Source organism: Patella vulgata, chromosome 7, assembly GCF_932274485.2.
Source record: "Patella vulgata chromosome 7, xgPatVulg1.2, whole genome shotgun sequence".
Taxonomy (NCBI): Eukaryota; Metazoa; Mollusca; class Gastropoda; family Patellidae; genus Patella; species Patella vulgata.
In genome coordinates, this window is record NC_065885.2 from 3,997,901 (window position 1) to 4,020,408 (window position 22,508).

The 22,508-nt window shown below is 37.8% G+C and overlaps 1 protein-coding gene across 1 annotated transcript; it reads left to right on the forward strand.

The window, feature by feature from the left end:
* Window positions 1–220: 220 nt before the first annotated feature.
* On the forward strand, window positions 221–14,193 carry LOC126828122 (vigilin). Its single transcript, XM_056102211.1, has 18 exons — window positions 221–290; window positions 373–446; window positions 2,206–2,437; window positions 3,117–3,225; window positions 4,438–4,553; window positions 5,384–5,590; window positions 6,121–6,336; window positions 6,861–7,067; window positions 8,028–8,135; window positions 8,605–8,709; window positions 9,356–9,434; window positions 9,969–10,108; window positions 10,814–11,032; window positions 11,678–11,764; window positions 12,347–12,478; window positions 13,090–13,308; window positions 13,661–13,747; window positions 14,029–14,193. The coding sequence occupies exons 3-18, from the start codon at window positions 2,240–2,242 to the stop codon at window positions 14,191–14,193; spliced, it is 2,394 nt and encodes a 797-aa protein (XP_055958186.1). The 5' UTR covers window positions 221–290; window positions 373–446; window positions 2,206–2,239.
* The last annotated feature ends 8,315 nt before the right edge of the window (window positions 14,194–22,508 follow it).

Here is a 22,508-nt window from a genome sequence, read left to right on the forward strand (position 1 = left end):
TTTAAAAAGGATTAAAATTTGATCTAAAATTACTGTTATTATTTGATGTATATCTTTTTGCCTTTAAACATGATGGAATAAAAAAGGGGACGATGTGTCAGAACATATTGTTTACACCATGGTGTGACCCCATTCCTTCCATCACCATTGGCCAATATAACTGTTTTCGTCAGCAAGTGTCCGTTTTCAACCAATCAAATAAGCCGTATTATACAGAATACTTGTATCCCTACGCGCAAGCTTGCTAGTCAAGGTCTGACTTGTGAAGTGCTCCTTCTGTTACGTGGTTGGTAAGTGATGGTCTGTATTTTAGATGTACCTTGATAAAACAAAGTTAATAATTTCTACTGACAGTCGCTTTTTTTCTTGCAGATACCAACCCAGACACATTGGAGACTCATAACCAAGAAAATCTCTTTTAGGACGGACATTACGGACGCAGTACGGTAAGATTATAAGTTTTGTCAAGTTGAAAACGACACGTCTACAGATTAGCCGGTTATGCCCGAATTGAGAGGTCCTACGTGGACCAAGTTTTCACTTCGTTCCAAGTCGTACCTAGTACAACTTTCCCCTTGATATCTCTCAATGATGATTAATTGTAAATATTCTAATTATTTTAAACAGTATTCACAACGGTTCTATGATGTTGTTGATGAAATATCGAAAGATTTCTTAGGTTCAGAAAATTCCTCAAGACTTAAAGTTGAAGAAAGTCGACACTTTGTCACTGACAGCTGTTATTGTATAGCCATCAAGTTGATAAAGCTTCTCTCTTATACGGCGATGGATATGAATTTTAGATACAATTTTATATTATGAACTAGATCCACGAGCTTTCCACACCAAATTAACCATTTTTAATTAAAATTTACTGCAATATTTCTGTTTTTTCCCTTAAGATATCCGTTTCCCATGATAATTTCTTACATGCATAACATGGGACAGGTAACCCATTTGTTTTTTTGTACATTATTTGTACAACGTGAATATGTCAGAGGCAGACGAGGAGTAATTCGCCACCCATCTTCATTGATTGCTAATCCTAACACTAGAATACAGCACTTTTCATGTGTATGCCAGAGTCGGTTACTCGATTCACACGACTCGGACGTGCGACTTGTCTTGAAATATTTATCTTGACTCAGACTTTGCTGCTGTGATAACTCAGGTCGCCAACTTGCCTTATTCATAATGAATTGCAGACACATATGATGAACTGGCGACTTAAACAAGGCTTGAGTCTTTTGAAGACTTGGTGTTAATGTCAATGAGTTGGGACTTGACTTAATACTAATGTCAGTTCAGTATCACTCGAAGTCTCACATCTGGTGTATGCTACATGTACCTCCAGGTACATAAACAGGAGGTCTCTCTACCCTTATCTTTGCTGAAAACGCCGTTCTGTTGAAATTCTGGCGTGAGACTTGTAATCTTTCCAGACATGAGTTTACATCTTACGGTTACGGCTGGCCCCCGTATCCTATCAATTGATTTGATATTTATTTTTTGCAATGTCTATATTCTGTCTTGTAGATTTTGTTTTGCGTGTAGTGCGGTCCTGCACTTGCTATTAAATGTAACTTAATAGTAAGTGCAGGAGGACCGCACTACACGTAAAACAAAAAAATCTACAAGATAAACCTGCGGACAAGACAGAAAATAGACATTGCACCAAATAAACAAATATCAAATCAACCCTAAGATGTAGATCAAAAATATGATCTTGCTAATCTGAAGGACCTGGATTTGATCCTTATTGCAGCCGAAAGGTTTCATTGTGATTTCTTGCTTTGTTCCACTTATTAGTGGTTTAAGTTCAGGCAGGCAAATTTTCCCTCACAACGCACTGCATGGCGCATACCTGTCTTCATTAGCCTCGATGTAGCAGAAAGGTAGGACTACTAGGACATTCAATTTCATTTCTCAAGATAGGTTTCCACTATCATGATTCGTGCTATGATTGAAATCGTGGTTTTAATTGTGGAGTAATCATGGTGATCCTATCAGATGTTATATTTTGAGGTCAGTCGTAGCAATCGTGTTGATCGTATCGAAACGTATCCGAAAGTAACTGCACATACCAGATTGTGTACTAATTGGGGACAATCCTATCGTAGCACATCGCACGGCAGTGCAAACCTAGCATAAGCAAATTTTTGGCTTTTTGGTAATAATAAATATGATTTTGGTTGTATATTACAGGTGTACTGTTCGACTCGGATCTGTCTACTGAAATATGAGCAAGGACATGGCTACGAACTCTGAGGTAGTCCACAGTGTAGAGGATGAGGCTTACGAGCCCCAGACTTACAATGATGCTTTTCCGGCCCTAGAAGCTGCCCGAGATGTTTCAAATGTTCAACAACAAGGTGCATGGCAATCCCAAACAGGAGCGTGGAAACACCCAACTGTCCGCTCAATTAAGTGTACACAGGTAATTACGACTAAATTAAATGGCAGCTTGATACAAAGAGGGTGGAGATCACATGAGACTTCAACTGTACTCCAATCCCTAAACACCACGAATAACAACAAAAATCTCTTTACCCTGAAGAAGAACAATACTACCCATCTCTATAGAGATTTACAATTTTATTTTTAAATTAGTCTAGCACTGAGTCGTTTAAAATGTATCCCAATTATTCCCAGTACAAGATGCGATGGTAAGAAACTTACTTTGAGTTGAACAGCTTGTCAATTGAATGGTCTGAACGAAATAGACGAGAGGTAATTCAATGTCCCTGGATATCATTTTAGGGATTGGACAATTGCTTGCTTACTACAAAATTGTGGAAGTAGAATCTCTAAAAAAAAAAAATACTTATCAAAAAAGTTTCAATTCCATTCAGGGTTTACGAAGATATAAAAGGGATATTGTCCCCTATAATTTTTGCCTAGGTCTTTTCATTTGACCGTATTAAATCCAGGGGGGGGGGGGGGACTTTCTACTCAGAGATGTTTTTGTTTTGTTTTTAATATGGGTACATTTGGCTTTGATTAAGTTGTCTTGAAAAATTCGATATTGCCGATCAGCGTTTTCAGTTTCTAAAATTTTTCATGAGAATCAATGTTTTAGGGATGATCATCAAGTTAAAAAATTTCTTGGCTTGTAGGTTTTCTCTGTTCCCTTAGAAGAAAGAAGGTTCAAGGAAATGGACGATCGATTATTTGGTGATGAAACGGAGCAGACTAAAATATGCAAGGACATTATGTCCAAAACAGGTTTGTGAATATTCGTACCTTTACTCACCACAGTTTGACACTGGTAGGAGTGTGGACTATTTTCAGTCTTCTGAGTAACTTATTCTTAGACAATAGTAAATTCTTCAGCTACTGTGGTGTACAATGGCACTTTCTCACAAAAATTGATTTTATTTAAAAATAGATTATCAAGACTTTGTTTATTATCATAACATCTGTAGCTATGAACGTCGAGATGCTATCACTGTAACCCAGGTATCGTTTAATCTTGTGTATCTAGCACTAATTTCTTTCACATTCGTTTAATATCGAATCTTTGTTTAAAAATTTGTAAAAACTGTTTAAAATCACCATAAATCGTTCAATTTGTACTTCTGTCCAGTTTAAAGCTGACCATTCAATTTTGATAATGAGTGTCCAATTTACAAGTGTTTAATTTCTCAATCATTGTTAAAAAATAAACAACCCAATTGATTAATGATGTATAATGATTAATTTTTGAACAGTCATCAGGAAATTAAATAATTGTATATTGGACACACATTAACAAAATTAATCTGTCAGCTTTAAACTGGACACATGTACAAATTAAATGATTTATGGTAATTTTAAACAGTTTTTATGAATTTTTAAACAAAGATTGGACATTAAACGACTGAAAGAAATTAGTGCTAGGTACACAAGATTAAACGATACCTGGGTTACAGTGTATACTTCAAACATTCTTAACCCAGCTCAGATTAAAGTAATTTGACTAGAAATGTTCAATATATTCCTATTTCATTATCTATTTTTAAACTATTGTAGCAAGGTCAACCCTTTTAAAGGCTCAATACCACTTGCTCTTGTTGTAACTGAATAATATGTCCCAATCTTTATTCTGGTCAACAAATTGTACTATTTTACAATATTCCAATTAATTGATGATACAAATTTCATTTTAACACACCTAATTTTAAAAATTGGAAAAATTCAACTAAATGATTTGAAAAGCCTGACGTAAAGCTTTTCATATGTGACTTGGATTTAAAAATATTTTTGAACCCTCTGGACAAGTAAAATAGGATTTAATGGATAATTTACACAACAGGTAGGACACTAACACATCTAGTAGGCTACTTAGAATAAGACTATTTTTTATTTTCTGGAGCTGTCAAGCCAGCAAGAGTGTTATTGTCCCTTTAAGTAAATGTTATATACTGTATGTTTAAGTATGTGTGATATTTGTTGCAGGTGTTTCTATTGAAATTAGTATGGCTAAAGATCAGTCTTTAACAGTGGTTGTACATGGTAAAGGGGATGCCGTTATGAGAGCAAGAAGAGAAGTCATGACCAGACTTCAAACACAGGTAAATTAGATATTCAAAAAGGTCGAGAAGAACTCAGGGATTTTTCATTCTGGTTTCTATTGGTCACGAGTAGCATAACCAGTAGTTCGAGGGTTCAAGTTCTTTAGTTTGGGGGGGGGGGGCGAATGGTTAGCATGTGCGCGCTGTATCATAAGGCCTGTACGTGACGAGGAGTAGGGTCGCCTGTCCAACCTCGTGGGTTTTCTCTGGGTCCTCCGGTTTCCTCCCACAGCTAAAGACCCCTACGCGCAAGCGAATTATTGCAATAAAATTAAACCATATGTTAGTCCTGAAATGACCTAGTTTGTGTCGAGTGGGCGTTAAACCCATTTCTATCTATCTCTCTGTAGTTTTGGAGTCGCAGTGGCTTAATGGTTAACACGCTGGCTCGATAACTTGTAGGTTCCAGGATTGATCCCAGTGCTGGCCGGGAATTTCAGTGTTGCAGGATGGAACAGCGTCTAGTTGTTTGGAAATCTCCCTAATCTGGAGCCCCCCCTCCCCGAGTTCGCATCTGCATGTATGTAAAAGAACCCTTGACAGTTGGACTTTAAAATAAGAGTAAACTCTAGCCAACAAGGCAAAATGTCTTTTAAAGCATTATGCATGACATATGCTCATCTTCATTAGCATTAGCTCGTATGCAGCAGAAAAGTAGGATTTTACATCCCGTTGTTGAATTTGGATGTTAGAAATCACCAAATGAAAAGTGGTATCAGACATACATTTAATGAATCTTGTTAAATTTGGTCGTTAGAAACTCATTCGTATGTTATCGATGTGGTTATTGTTTCGTCAGACTAACGCTTGTTTTTATTGTTTTTCGTCAGGCTAACACGATCGTCAGCATCCCGAAAGAGCATCATCGTTATATACTTGGAAAAAGTGGTAAGAAACTACAGGAACTTGAACTGAGCACTGCAACAAAAATTAACATCCCCCGACCCGACGAGAATTCGGATTCAATCAAGATTGTTGGACCTAAAGAAGGAATAGATAAAGCTAAACATGAAATTCAGCTTATTTCTGCTGAACAGGTGAGTTCTGCTTGTCTTTTATTATTGATTGTTGCCTTATACAAGATCTTTAGACTCTTTCTGAAACCGAAGATGGTTGCATAATACAAGAACTTGCCACGAGTTCACGAAGCATTCTCAGACTTAAACGTACATTATGCAAGAGCTGCAGGTCTTTCTTTAGGCTATGTGACAAGGTGTAGGGTCACCTGTCCAACCTCGCGGGTTTCCTCCCACGGATAAAGACCCCTAAGCGCAAGCGACATATTGAAATAAAATTGAACCATGTGTTAGTCCCAAAATGACATAGTTTGTGTCGTGTTGACGTTAAACCCCATTTCTCTCTCTTTAGACTTGCAATGTTTTCTAAATTATTAATTGGACATTAATGAACTGATCCAGACCATAATCAACACTCAATGGCATCGGATGTCTCCAATATTATATATATTGAACGGTTCAGCCATATTTTGATTTAATTTAAAAATATACATGTATTTAGATTTAATTTAGAAATATATATTTATATGTTTTCAATGATCTATTTACAGGCCAAGCTAGGATTCGAACGTCTGCCCATTCTGAAAGTTTTCCACCCCTTCGTCTGTGGACCGAATAATCAGATTATCAAAACCTTAATGGAAGAAACTAACGCTAAAATTAATGTCCCTCCTCCCAGCGTCATGAAGGATGAAATTGTTGTCTCCGGCGAAAAAGATGGCGTCATGAAATGCAAAGATACGCTCATGAAAATTTACGAAGAAAAGGTAAGTATTTGAATATAAATTTGTGTATACCGATGTCATGCCCATGGTATGCCCATTGATCAATTTAGATCATGTTTTTGTACCCTCAGCAACCTAACTTACACACTTTGTTTTGGGCTATGTGTCATTTCTGAGGGTTGGAGGGCCTGACAAGGACAGTTGTCTAGTTGTTCAGATGGGACAAAAAACAAAACAAACGAGATCCTATGTACACAATGACGTGCACGTAAAAGATCCCTTGGCAGTTGGAATTCGATATGAGTAGGCTGTAGCGAGCTGTCCGGGCAAAATTTACCTCATAGCACACTGTATGTCTTCATTAGCCAAGTCGGAGCAGAACAGTAGGATGTTAAACCCCATTTTATTTCTCTTCATTTCTTGTTACATGACAAAATATCTTTCATAAGTATAGTTTGCGTTGTTTAAATTTACATCCCAATTTTATTGGTGCAGAAAACTAGGACCTAAAACCTCATTTCATTTACAAATTTAACCTAAATATTGATGTGTTTTTTTTTTCACAGAAAAAGAAGTGCCAAACAGTCTCAGTTGAAGTTCGAAAATCGCAACATAAATATATTATTGGCCCACGTGCTGCTGGCCTCCATGAAATCTTGGGGGCCACCGGTGTGTCGGTGGAAGTCCCTCCTAGTGACAGTACCTCGGAGACTATAACATTACGTGGTGAACAGGAAAAACTTGGTCCTGCTTTAACTATGGTTTACTCAAAGGTATGTCTATATTTTCTGACTTCTTTATCAATCTTCAAATCTCGATTAAAAACTCGTCTTTTCAAAACTCACAACAGAAATTGACAAAAAAAACAACATAGAGCCAAATGACTTTGGTATATTTGTATGCGCTATGATTACGATTTGTGCATTTGATGCTATATAAATGGACATATTATTATTATTATTATATGAATAATTGACAGTCATTGTTTTTTAAGGCGAGCGATCACTCTCGATCACCTGCTGCCCACCTGAATGTCGGCCGAGGGGAGTTTTTTCCTTTACATAGTCATTGGGGGTTTATTATCATTTATGAAACCAGGAATGACCCCATTACATGCAGTTAAAATGATCTTAGAACCATTTCCCATGCACATATCTTATCTCCTTAATTTCTAAGTTTTTTGAGCGGAGCGATTTTTTCAATTTGTTGATTGAGGGGAGCGTTTTTAGGCTCTCCTCTGAAATACAAACAACAACGACTGAATGGAATGAAAATATTGTAAGAATTAAGATCTTCATTAGCCAAAGGATGTAATGGTTGTATCCTAAATAGGGACTCCAAAAAAATAAAAACTATTCATTTATCTTGTTTTCTCGGTAAATGGGGGGACCACGTGGCTAAGTGGGTAAGGCGCTGGCTCGCTAGCCTGGAGGTCGGTTGTTCGATCCCTGCATTGGCCGAGAAAGTTCATCCTGATTTTCCGACGTGGTTCTCCCTTGTCAGTGATGCAGGACGGAGGGGCTGACAGGGAAAGCTGTCTAGTCGTTTGGACGGTACGAAAAACCGAGGTCCGGTGTACACATTGGAGTGCACGTAAAAGATCCCTTGGCAGTTGGAATTCGATATAAGAGTAGGCCGTAGTGCCGCTGTTCGGGCAAAATTTCCCTCGTAGCACACTGTATGGCGTGATACGAATATCCACCCAGCACTAATATTGTGTTTCTATGTTTCAGGCTAACAGTGTTGTGTTTAGTGATGTCGTGGCACCGGCATGGTTACATAGATACGTTATCGGACGTAAAGGTGCTAATATCAAGAAAATATCTGAAGATTATTCTAAGGTAAGGAAACAAATTATACAAAATGTTTCTTATATATCAGTCTTCATTAACGCAGTCGGTTAGTCCCGAAATGAGTGGACATTCTACCCCATTTCTCTCTTTAATGCAATCGGAGCAAAAAAGCAGGACGTTAAACACCATTTTATTTTTTAGGGGGGTTGGATGGCCTGGTGGTTACCACATACATGAATTATTGAAAAAAAATTGAACCATATGTTAGTCCCAAAATGTCCTAGTTGTGTTGAGTGGACATTAAACCCTACTTCTCCCTCCCTCTCTCCTCTCTCTTCCTCCCTACCCCTTCTAAAGACCCTATGCACATGCAAATTATTGAAATAAAATTGTACCATATGTTAGTAAAAAAATGACGGTGTCTACGTTGAGTGGATGTGATAAGAGTTATTTAAACGTATTTTGTTTATTTAGGGTCATGTGACAAGAGTTATTTAAATGTATTTTATCGTTTTAGGTTCATATTGAGTTTGTTGAGAATCAGGATAAGATAACTATTGAAGGACCACCAGAAGAAGTTGATGAAGCCGTTAAAGCTTTACAGAAATATGTTGATGACTTGGTATGTAGCCTTACATTGGATTATATCGTGTTTCATCAATCTCATTACAATACAGATCTATATTTCCTTTTGTTTTTTATACTTTCGACAGCCTACACTACATGAAGATCTGACAAGTTGTAGGGGGTGGGGGGGTCACGTCAGGGGTCATATGAGGAGCTTTTGACCCTATGATGTCGGGCATTGATTAATCAATCAGCGTTGATGTTTCGAGTGGATAACCTACAATTCTGTGCATCGCACGACAAGAACTCGCTGTAAGAGATCATTTCATTGGCTAATCCCTCACCTCAACCAGAACGCCGGTAATATAACAACTCTTCCAGATCCTAGTGTAGTAAAGACAAGTAAAACGATATTTTGAACTATAAAAAACGAAACGAAATAGGATCTGTGTTATAATCAGATTGGGTGTTTCATGTGATGATTCACTCGAAACTTGATGCTAATTTTCCTCTATGAAATATTTCTGTGCTCTCATTTAACGTTATTTGAGGGATTGCAGATTACTTTGCAAACTACAATAATCTGAAAGTTGAATCGCACATATCTGTCAAAAAATAGCCATGAGTACGTTCTGGTGTGGTTGAAGTCGTAGAAAATCTGATTTTTTCTGAAAAATGCATTTATTTTATCTCTTTTGCAGAAGAGCAGAATGACTTTTGCTGAAATTACAGTGGACCAAAAATTCCATAAACATATTATTGGAAAGAGTGGCTCAAACAGTAAGTATATTGTTTATCGGGGGGGGGGGGGCTACAAAACCAGGCCCCGAGTCCACAAAGCATTCTCAGACTTAAGTTAAGAACTTTCAATCACTGTTTATGAGAAACACAAAAATTTTCACAGTTTCTTATTGATTTATTCTATATTTTAATTAAATTAAGGCGAATAATTTTGAGTAAATTCTTATCTTAAATCTGAGAATGCTTTGTGAACTTTGTTCCGAAATCACCTAGTTTGTGTCGAATGGAAGTTAAACATCATTTCTTTCTCTCTTGACGCTATCTGCCAGAGTATCCGCGCACATATTAAATTAACCTACTGCAATTAGTTGATCCTTATAAAATTGTCAAACCTCGTGGGTTTTCTTGAGTTTCCTCCCACTGCTAAAGACCCCTACACGCAAGCAAATTATTGAAATGAAATTGAACCATGTGTTAGTCCTGAAATTCTGTGATTTAACAAATGTTTTGTTTTTAAATAAATATAGAGAAAATTAAAACATAGAATATAAAATATTTATTGTTTTGTTTCAGTTACAAAAATTAAAAATAGCACCGGCGTATCCATCCAAATACCATCTGATGACGAGAAGAGTAATATCATCCGTATTGAAGGTAACCCAGAAGGTGTTGAGGAAGCTAAAAAACAATTACACGAAATGTCAACAAGAATGGTAAGAGTTATTAACATTCGGGCATCAGCACCTCACAGTGGCTCAGTAACCTGGCAGTCCCAGCTTAGATCTAGGTATAGGCAGATAAAGTTGCTCTCATGTTCAGGCCCGTTTTACCCTTGTCAGTTATGCGGTACGGAGGGCCTTGCAGGGACAGTGTCTAATCGTTTTGATGAATGAAAAAACGTGGTTGTGTGTACACATGGGTGTGCATGTAAAAGAACCTGTCTCAGTTGGAATTCGAGATAAAGAGTATACTCCGCATAGATATCACACACTCCATGGCATAAGTCGGTAGTCATTAATGAAGATTGAGCAGAAAAGTAGGCCGTTAAACCTCATTTAATTTCTCTTTACGTGATTTCAGTTATCTGTTCAATATTACCATCTTTATTAATGGGTTCACTAGTCTGCACGTGCACTAGTCCGCACCTAACCCAACCCTTACCCAAATTATAGATATTGGTGAACAAATGATCGGACAAATGATCCCGCCGACTAGTGAACCCACGGACTAGTGAGCATTCCCCTTATTAACCCAGTTGGAGCAGCACAGTAGGATGTTAAACCCTATTTCATTTCTGTACAATATTTGTTTTTTTTAAAATGGCTAGTTCTGTGACTTTTAAGTCTGCAATAAGGAAGGTGGATTAATGCCAGTTGCAAAAATATAAATTTCTAAGATTGTGTGGTTTTTTTTTCTAGGAAAATGAAAAGAGTAGAGATATTACAATTGAGCAAAGATTCCACAAAACCATTATCGGGGCCAAAGGTGAAAATATCAAAGAAATTCGAGATAAATTTAATCAAGTGCAGATAACTTTCCCTGAAGCAGGCAAAAAGAGTGCCGTTGTTACGTTACGTGGTCCAAAGAACGATGTGGATAGAAGTTATAAATACCTTCAACATTACCACACAGAATTAGTAAGTTTGATAGATTTCGTTTATTATATACTAGGAGGATACGCGGCTTCGCCCAGGGCCCAAAGCCTAGGGTAATAACTCTGACACTGGAAGTGGTAGTCCATTGCCAACAGGCCTATGTTATTTTACAGTAAGCTCATAATGATTTATATTTTTACAAGCAATTTAATGATATTTATTTTGTATTTGGGTTAGTATTTAACGATGATATTGACAGTTAATGATAATGCATTATTATCAATGTTACAAAAAAGTGTAAAGTAGTTTACAAGTGGAATGTTAGATTCTGTTGGAGAGTAACGATATAACATTCATTTGAAAACCTTCGCTCAGATGACCAATCTTTACTATTCCCAACCTACAACTTCGAACCTTTTGGTGATTGATATTTTTAATACACTACAGCAGTATACTGGAACAAGCTTTCCATCCACCTAAAAAGAAATAACAATCTTTATCAACATTTGAAAGCTCATTGAAGATATAGTTATTTAGACTCTAAATTAAGTGTTGCCTTAGAATAGAACTGTTATTGTACAGAATTAAATCACAGGTGCTTTGAACATACTCTCTGTATGGAATAGCTCTCTATAAGTAACACTGTAGGCTAAATATTTAAATATCAAATAATTCTCTTTCTTACAGTTAGAAAGTAATTATCAGGCTGAGGTGCACATTTTCAAGGGTTTCCATAAAAATATAATTGGTAAAGGTGGTGCCAACATCCGCAAGGTAAATATCTAGAATTATTATACGCTGGGCATCTAATCAATTCTAAGTGTTGTGTTTAATTGGGCAGAATAATCATCTGTTAATCATACCAATTGTTGTTTTAGAAATTCTAGCACATTTTAGTGCCAGTACTTGCAATATTCTTAAATAATATCCATTGTTTATCACTTACTGTCACTGTAACCTGGTTATCATTTAATCTTGTATATATAGAACTAATTTCTTTCACATTTATTCAATATCAAATCTTTGTTTAAAAATTAGATGATTTGGGGTGATTTTTACGAATTTTTAAACAAAGATTTGATATTAAACAAATGTAAAAGAAATTAGTGCTAGATACACAAGATTAAATGATACCCAGGTTACAGTGTATTAACACATGTTTTTTTTGGTATCCCACTAACTTAACAAACGTATTTAATTTAATAAATTTTAGGTTTGTAGATGACCATTGTTTCATCTCCATCCAAAGATTGATTCATTTTTATAAATATATAACAATATTGCTATTTTAATTTGTATTTCATATCATTTTCACATTTCGATTAAGTTTAGAATTTGTATTATTCATGATTTTAGATTAGGGATGAGACAGACACTAAAATTGATTTACCCAGTGAAAACAGTGACTCAGACGTAATTCTGATAACGGGCAAACGTGAAAATGTTGAAAATGCCAAATCACAGATTGAAGTAATCCAGAAGGAATTGGTAAGATATTTTAAAATTATATTTAAAAAAAAAAAAAGGGACTGTGGTTACCGAGGGGTCTGTGGGGTTGGATGGCCGAATGGTTTAACATGCATGCTTTTAATCAAAAGGTCTGTTATTGAGTCCAGTGACATGGTTTCGATTCCCCGCTTGTATGTGACAAAGAGTAGGGTCGCCTGTCCAATCTGTTGGTTTCTCAGGATCCTGCAGTTTACTCTCACTGCTAAAGAACCTTATTGAAATGAAATTGAACCATATGTTAGTCCCGAAATGAAGCCATTTATCTCTTGCCAAACCTCTGCGTTAACCATCAGTACTTCTTGAAAGGACATCGTGGGTGTTTTTTTCGGTTTCCTCCGGTTTCCTCCCACTGCTAAAGACCCCTATGCACAAGGGAATTATTGAAATAAAATTGAAACATATATTAGTCCAAAAATGCCATAGTTTATGTCAAGTGGATGTTAAACCCCATTTCTCTCTTGAAAAGACTAAAAGATACCTCTTGTCCTCATCACATTACATGACGTATCCCACACTTCATTCAGCTGATTTGTACAGAAAAGTAGGATGTTAAACCCCATTTCATTTCACTGTTTAATGTCATATTTCAGGCTAACATCAAAGAGGTTACAGTTGAAATTCCCTCGAATCTGCACAATTCTATCATCGGAGCTAAAGGTCGTTTGATTCGAGCCATCATGGAGGAATGTGGTGGTGTTATCATTCGTTTTCCACCAGAGGGAACCAGTAGTGACAAAGTAATGATCCGTGGACCAAAAGATGATGTTGAAAATGCTAAGAAACAACTTATGGAAATGGCTTCTGAAAAGGTAAGCATCATTTGATTTCACTTTCATATTCGTAACAAGCCCATTTGATTCACTAAGATATATCATTTAATTTTAAATTATCCCATCCTGTTGACGAGGTGCTTAACCCCTATTCCATTCTGTCGACAAATAATTAAACCCCTATTCCTTTCTGTCAACAAGATGCTAAACCCCTTTTTCTTTCTGTTGATGAGAACCTCTATTTCTTTCTGTTGCTGAGATGCTAAACCCCTATTCCATTCTGTCGATGAGACTCTAAATCCCTTTTCCATTCTGTCAACAAAATTCTAAATCCCCATTCGATTCTAGTCTCATTGAAATAATTATCAAATTGACTTGTTTTTTATTGTAGAAATTATCTGGTTTTACTGCAGAAGTCCAGGCTAAAGCTCAATATCATAAATTCCTGATTGGACGTGGTGGTGCTAATATTAGAAAGGTAATATCACTTATTCACTGTTGATAATTATTCACGAAGGGATGTTTACTTCAGATGTAGTGAGCGTATCCGCAGTCTTTGTTTATAATATTATTAACACCTGTTTCCGATATATCGGGATGCACTTGCAACTGGAACTTGTGGCGTGCACGTAAAAGATCCCTTGGCAGTCGTAATCTGATGTAAGAGCAGGCCATAGTGCCACTGCCCAGGCGTAGGATGTTAAACCCCATTTCATTTTGCAAATAAGATTATTTCATTATGAATGATTATATTTATAGGTACGAGAAAGCACTGGAGCTCGAATTATATTCCCAACCAATAATGATAAGGATCAAGAAACCATTAGTATTATTGGTACAAAAGAATCGGTTGAGATGGCACAAAAAGAATTGGAAGGACTCATCAAGAATTTGGTACGTTTACATGGCAGTTCTGCTGGGTAGTTCAATGATAATAGAGCGTGATTGGTTGGGCTAATGGTTTAAAGGGTACACGTTAATTCGCAAGGTCTGTCATTAAGTCAAGTGGCGTGGTTTCGACTCACCACTTGCATGGTCATCTGTCCAACCTCATGGGTTTTCTCTGGGTCCTCTGGTTTCCTCCCACTGCTAAAGTGAATTATTGAAATAAAATTAACCCATATTTTAGTCCTGAAATGACCTAGTTTGTGTCAAGTGGAAGTTCAACCCACTAGAGAGGGGAGAGGGGTTATACATAGGCTAAGCCTTTTCCCCCAATCCCATTCAGACATTTGAATAAAAACAAAAAAACAATTTCTCTCTCTCTGTCTTATCTGGACAATATGAAAGGTGGGAGGTGAGCCAAATTTTAAAGTGAAAGATGTGCTTTGGTCTAGAAGTAGTTTGCGTTAGTAAAATTTGTAGAGTAAATCACAATGTTAGAGTTATATAGCAAGTGGATGACACTTCCAAAACCGGAAGCAATAGGCCAACCTCACCAGGTGTATGCTATTCCTATACACCAAATTTCAGCCTCGGGACAGCCCTGGTGTAGCCATCGATCCTGAACAGACAAATCAAGTGCCTCTATCTACTTCAGGGAATAAAATTCCATCTAGCAGATTACCTGACGCTGTACAGGTTGAAAGTAGTATATCCCCCGGTAACAGTAGGCCAAAGACTCCAGGCGTATGTTACTCCTCAATCCGAGCCCTACCTCTATACACAAAATTTGAGCCTCGGGACTGCCCTAGTGTAGCCGCCAGCCTTGAACAGACAGCACCTAGCCTGAGCTACCCCTATACACCAAATTTCAGTCTCAACACTTCCCTAGTGTAGCCACCAACCCTGAACAGACAAAAAGTCAAAAACAAATATTATTATAGATGGTACTGGATTTAGACTCTGAATAGAATGTTTATTTTGTTTCATTTTATATTTGTTTTACAGGATAATATAGCAGAAAGTGAGATGAATGTGGATCCTAAACATCATCGTCATTTTGTCAGTCGACGTGGTGAAGTTTTACGTCAGATCGGTGAAGAATATGGTGGCGTTACTGTGAGTTTTCCTCGTAGTGGAGTAAAGAGTGACAAGGTTGTGATCAAAGGACCTAAAGAGTGTATCGAAGGTGCTAAGAAAAAGATCCAAGAAATAGTCAATGACTTGGTAAGTTTCATTTCTCAATGTCTATAAAACTTTGACGTATTAAAGATAAATTATGCGAGATTTAGTCAAATTATTTTATCCTGCTATCCCTGGTTGTACTTGACAAAGAGTAGGGTCGCCCGTCCAACCTCATGGATTTTCTCCGGGTCCTCCGTTTTCCTCCCACTGCTAAAAACCCCTACGCGCAAATGAATTATTGAAATAAAAACTGAATTTTGTCAGTCCCGAAATGATCTACTTGTGTCAGTGGACGTTAAACCCCACTTCTCTCTCTTTATTCCTGAAGATTTGACAAGAGCCATGATTGGCAGATGTTCACTACCCCCATAGAACATCAATGCCTCGATAGTCAGTCTCTAGCCACATTAGAGTTTAACGTCAATTTGGCGGGCATTGTCTCGTCCACTCAATATCTAAGCCACCCTTTAGCCAAAAGAGTTAATCATTGGCTGGTCACCTGAATAAATGTCTTAATAATTAATATATCATTTGAAGCCTTAGCTCTTACATAATAGTTCTTTAAGTCGTCCGGATGGGATGAAAAACTGAGGTCCCATGTTCCTTTTGACATGCACGCCATGGAAATTGATATAAGAGTAGGCCATAGACAAAATTTCCCTCATAGCACATTGTAGGACGTTAAACCCCATTTCATGTCTTTTCATTTTTCTCAGCAGATAAGTATTCACTTAAAAGGTATTTTGAAATTTGAATATTTTTGTGTTTCCATTTTAGGATTCTCAGATCACTGTTGACTGTGTTATCCCACAAAAATATCATCGAACTGTGATGGGTTCCGGAGGACAGAATGTTAAAAATGTCTGTTCTAAGTTTAACGTTGGCATCAAATTCCCAGATAAACCAATCGCTAATGGAGGTAAGGTGTTATTTTCTTTACTATCTACCTGTGAGGTGGGGGTAGGGGGGGGGGGGGGCTAGATCTATTTCACATGCATACCTGCAGATTTCACCATGGTCACCAGGTGTAAACAGGATTAGGGTGCGTGATTGTAGGCTAGGATTAGGGTAAGGCTTAGGTCTTGGGCTAGGGCAGTGGTTCTCAACCTTTTTTTTGCCAATGGCATGCCTTGGAAAACGACAGCTATGAAGTTATCAGTAGACACCAGTAAATACTCAATTGGGATCACATGTTTTTTTAGCATTTTCTTAGTGTGGTATTCAAAATTTTGCGGCACACTTAAAAAGGTCTCGCGGCACACTGGTTGAGAATCACTGGGCTAGGGGTAGGTCTAGGACCGATGACAAAATCTGCAGTGCAGGTGTGCATTTGAAATAAATTTAACCTTTACTTTCTACAGGTTTGTCGGTGCCGAAAAGTAGGAAGTTAAACCCTATTTCATAATAGGATCCGTGGGGTGGTCTAGTTATTTACCTGCGCTTTTGATCATAAGGTCTGTCATTGAGACATAGGGGGTAGTCTGACACGTCCTTTAGATCATAATGTCTGTCATTGAGTCAAGTGTAATGATTTCGATTCCCCATGTGACAAAGAAGTAGGGTCGCCTGTCCATCCCCGTGCAAGCAAATCTACAGGGGGTTGGGTGGCCCAATAGTTTAATGTGAAATCATAAGGTCTGTCATTGAGTCATGTGGCATGGTTTTGATGCCCTGCTTGTACGTGACAAATTGTTGAAATAGAATTAAACCATGTGTTAGTCCTGAAATGACCTAGTTTATGTTGAGTGGACGTTAAACCAAGTTTGTTGCTCACTTAACTATCGACAGAATAACTCGTAAAAAGATCCTTAAGATAGCTGTTTTCAAATTCTTCTTAAAAATTTAATGAATGTTATAGGATATTAAATCGGTTATTTATTCCATGAAAGAGGTGCTTGAACACCTATTCAACCTTGATACCTGAAGCTGGGGGGTTGAGTTCCCGCTTGCTGGTCGTGGTTTCGATTACCCTGGTGTGAGGGCATGTGGCTTGGAGACAGGGTGTGCCTTCTCAACCTCGTTGGTGTACTCCAGGTACTCTGGTTTCCTCCCACTGTAATGACCTCTGTTTGTGCACTAAGACAATAAAAAAAATGAAAAAAGACAACTTGTCTGCGATATCACCACTAAGAAGAATCAGAACAACAAGCTGGGACAGCATCTGTATATTAGACAAAAATAAACATATTTTATTTGTTTTTAAAGGACCGGCAGAGAATGAAGAAAACATACCAAATGGTGAGAGTAATGGTACTGATGAGAGTGATACAGAAAAAAACCATAAAAATGATGTCATTGTTTTAACTGGTACACCTGAAAACTGTAAGGCAGCTGAACAAGAGTTACAGGTATAATATCTCTCTCTCTCTCTCTCTCTCTCTCCCTCCCTCCCTCTCTCTCTCTCCCTCTCTCTCTCTCAGCCATGTATCAGAGGGTTGGATTGACTGGCCGAATGATCTTTCTTCATGAATCAAGTGGCATGGTTTGATTCCCATGTGACGAGGAGTAGGTAGGATACAGGTATAAGATCTCATGTAATAGTAGGAGCGTTGAGTGTTCGAGTTGTCTTATGTTTTAGATCATTAGGTCAGGTGGCGTGGTTTCGATTACTCAGCTTGTACTTCAAGGGTTGGGTGTTCGCGTTGATTGGCTATTTAGATCCTAAGGACTGTCATTGAGTCCGGTGGCGTGGATTCGATTCGCAACTTGTACTTCAAGGGTTGGGTGTTCGAGTTGATTGGCTATTTAGATCCTAAGGGCTGTCATTGAGTCGGGTAGCGTGGTTTCGATTCCCAACTTGTACTTAGGGGGTTGGGTAGTTGAGATCTGTCATTCAATCAACTGGCATGGTATCTGTTCCCCACTTGTACATGACAAGAAGTAGGGTCGCCTGTCCAACCATTTTCCTCCCACTGCTAAAGACCCCTACTCACATGCAAATTATTGAAATTAAATCGAACCTTGTGTTAGTCCTGAAATGACTTGGTTTGTGTCAAGTTTCCATTAAATCTATTAGCCCAGTCTGTAGACGTTGAACCCCATTTCATTTCATTCCCATTAAGTCTATCTCTCCATACAAACAGACTAGTTTTGAAGTCTTTTTGACCCGTTAACTCGTGGAAACTGCTGTAAATATAACTTATTTTATTACAGGCTCTTGTTCCTATCACTGAAGAAGTCAGTGTTCCATACGACTATCATAGATTTATTATAGGCCAGAAGGGTAGAGATGTGCGTAAAATGATGCAGGACTTTGATGTGAATATATCCATCCCTCCTGCAGAAGAAAACAGTAACACTATCAGGATTACTGGACCACCAGCTAACGTAGAACAAGCCATTGAATCCATGAAAGAAAGGGTTGTGCAATTAGATAGAGAAAAAGAAGATCGGGTAAGACTAAAATATGTTTTATTCATTAATATTAATAGTTGTTTAAAAGAAAAGTCACGAGTCTTGGGTAAAATTGTGTGAATTTATTCATTAATGTTAATGGTTGTTTTAAAGAAAAGTCATGAGTCAAATCGTGTGGTTTTTCTCGGGGTCCAAAAATGATCAGGTAACTCTGTCTTTCCGTCATTGGCTTTTTTTGAAACAAATGATGTTTTCCACGGCTTAATCCTGTCTGACATGTACACAATTTGATTATTTAACATTTAATAAGTAATCAAAATCAAAATACCAACGGTGATTAATCTCCCCGATTGGATTCAATCTGTCCAGAAATTTTACCCCAGCACTTATATTCGCTGTGGCTTGTTTACAATTTGTGTTTGGGGGTGTGGATGGCCGAATGGTTAGCGTGTGCGCGTTGTATCATAAAGTCGGTCATTAAGTCAACTGGCATGGTTTTGATTCCCTGGTTGTACATGACAAGGAGTAGGGTCACCTGTCCAACCTCATGGGTTTTCTCCAGGTCCTCCGGTTTCTTCCCATTGCTAAAGACCCCTACACGCAAGCAAATGATTAAAATTTAATTGAACCATATGTTAGTCCCAAAATTATCCATTTTGTGTCGAGTGTACATTAAACCCCATTTCTCAGTTTACAATGTGCGCAGATTATTGCGAAATTTTAATTTATTCATATCTTTGTAATTACTGAACGAAATCAAATCATTCTATTAATGACGATCAGCAAATTTAACACCTGCACTGAAAACGTGTCGCCATAATTTACAGAAATATTTGCCGATTATTGCTAATTTTAGACGATTTTTTTTTTTTTTTAGGATCTTAGAAGTTTTGAACTGACAATTGATGTGAATCCTGAACATCATCCTAAGATTATTGGACGTCGTGGTCTGGTGATTAGTCGTATAAGACAGGATCATGGTGTTAATATACAGTTCCCAGATAGAGGCGATGCTGATCAGAGATTGATCAAAATCGTCGGATATGAGAAGAGTGCCAACGCTGCTAAAGATGACATCATGAAGATTGTCGATGAATTGGTATGTTAGTTGCTTAGTTACTGGTAGTCATGTGGTTGTTAAAACATTTAAGTTTCTTTGAAAAGGGGGGAAGGGTCAGCATGTGTGTGCTGTATCATAAGGTCTGTCATTGAGTCAACTGACGGGTTTTGATTCCCCAGTTGTACGTGACAAGGAGTAGGGTCACCTGTCCAACCTCGTGGGTTTTCTCCAGGTACTCCGGTTTCCTCCCTCTGCTAAAGACCTCTACGTGCAAGCGAATTATTGAAATAAGATTGAACCATGATAGTTCCGAAATGACAGGGTTTGTGTCGAGTGGGGCTTCAACCCCATTTCTCTTTCTCTAGATCTAAACTTTTTTGACATATAAATCAATTTTATTTTCTAGGAAAGTATGGTTACTGAAATAATTAAACTGGATCGTAGGATCCATCCTCGTATCATTGGTGCTAAAGGCCGAGGAATACGGAAGATCACAGAAGATTTTAAAGTTGATCTTCGTTTCCCACGACCTGAAGATTCTGATCCAGATCAAGTTACAATCAGTGGACCTGAAGAGGGTGTAGCAGATTGTAAAGACCATCTTCTCAATATAGAAGAAGAATTTGTAAGTATTGAGTCTATTTATGCTAGGTTCTGACTATCAGGATTTGCGCTACGATTAAAATCAAGGGAGTAAATGTGGTGATCCTATCAGGTCTTATCATATTTTGAGGTCAGTCGTAGCAATCGGGTAGAGGTACGTGTATCGAAACGTACCCGAATTTGTAAGTATTAAGTCCTATCTGGTCTTATCATATATTGAGGTCAGTTGTAGCAATCGTGTTGATCGTATCGAAATGTACGCGATCGTACCAGATTGTGGATGATAGGGACAATCCTATCGTAATGCATCACACAACAGTGGGAACCTGGCATTAACTGTGGGTGTGTGTGCTGGGTTAACCAGTTTGTTTTATATCATAAGGCCTGTCACAGTGGCATGGTTTCGATACCATCCTTGTACGTGATGAGGTGATAGGGGCTCTTTCTTACCTTGCACCATGTTAATCCCAAAATGACCCTGTTTGTGTTGAGTGCCTGTAAACCCCATTTCTCTCTCTGGATTTTTTTTATGGAACCCTGTGTGTGAAACTTGATTGAACGTTCCGAAATTGAATTCTCTCAATCCCCAAAATAGTGACAATCGAGTGAAAGGGAGAATTCGTGCAACAAGGCGTGCGTCGAATGCATATATGATAATATCTCAACCAACCATGACAGCTAAAACATATTCTTTGTGTTGAATAACGTCACGATTCTACCTCACACCACCTCCTTTGTTGAGACTGACAGAACTGTGACAGTACTGAATTCTGCCTCACTCAATTGTAATTCTGTCAAATTCGGAACATTCCAGACTATCGAGCATCCTCAATGAAGCTCAGTGACAGAAAGTTTGTATGGATGGAATCAGCCTCTAAATGGCCAAAACTTGCTAGAATTTACTGATTTCAATAACAAATATACATTTTTAATGGGCCATACTATATACCGGAAAACACCAGAAAACAACTGGAAAACTACCGGAAAACACCATGTTATACTGAATACCGAAAAACACTAAATACCGGAAAACACACTAAATACCGGAAACCACCTTATATAGGTAACACGGAGAAGGGCTATACTATAAACCGGACCCTAACCCTAAACCTAACCCGGGCACACAGAGGACCAGGGTGCCAGTCTCTGGGTTACCTAATTAGGGTATTTTCCGGTATTTAGTGTGTTTTCCGGTATTTAGTGTTTTTCCGGTATTCAGTATAAAATGGTGTTTTCCGGTTGTTTTCCAGCGTTTTCCGGTATATAGTATTGCCGATTTTTAATCACAGAATAATGTCTTAGATCAGTGAAGTGGTATTTATAAAATAAATATATAAACCATATCCTTGAAGAACTTTTAACCATTGTTTTGTCGTTTCTTTCAGCTTCAAGATGCTTTGGACCAAGAATATCTTAACAACCTACAGAAACCATCTCGCCAGGATAACAAAAGCAAAAGTAGAGGTGGACCTCCTCAACCAGGGTTTATGGTTAAAGATGCACCATGGGACAAAGCTCCTGACACTGCCAGTACTGACGAGTTCCCTTCCTTTGGAGCTGTAAACGCACCCAAAGCGGCCCAAGTTTGGGGTCCCATGCGTAAACGTTAAATCGTGCCGTTAGCGTTTTGTTTCACCCTGCAAGACGTCTTAACATTGTAATTGTTTATCCTTATATGTGATTGTCTGGAGTCATCTTGAGAAACCATTTATTTGTGTCAGATATTTTATCAGGCCTTTTCCATGTATATAAAATACATTACAATAGGTGACATGAGTATCTATATATACCAACCAGCTATATTTTTCTTTTTGCTACATAATGTTCCAAGTCAATGCATAAATCCTGAACCAAAAATAAAAACCGTAACAAACCAAACTCAAGTTCTTTAATTAATGAAATCTTTGAGTGACTAGTGCTTTAAATTTCACCTCAGTGCAATGAGTGAAATGTTGTGATTTTATTAAAGCAGCTTCAGTACAGAGATTCCAATGTGTCCCACGTCTCTTGATCCCATCTTCCTTCCTTCCCGAAGACATTTCTTTTCCAACCTTACTTAACGCAAACAGTTACTTATTTACACACAGTTAAGGTGCAATTATTTATTATGCTTAATATGTCATAATTTTTAAACCCAAATAATTTTTAATTTTTC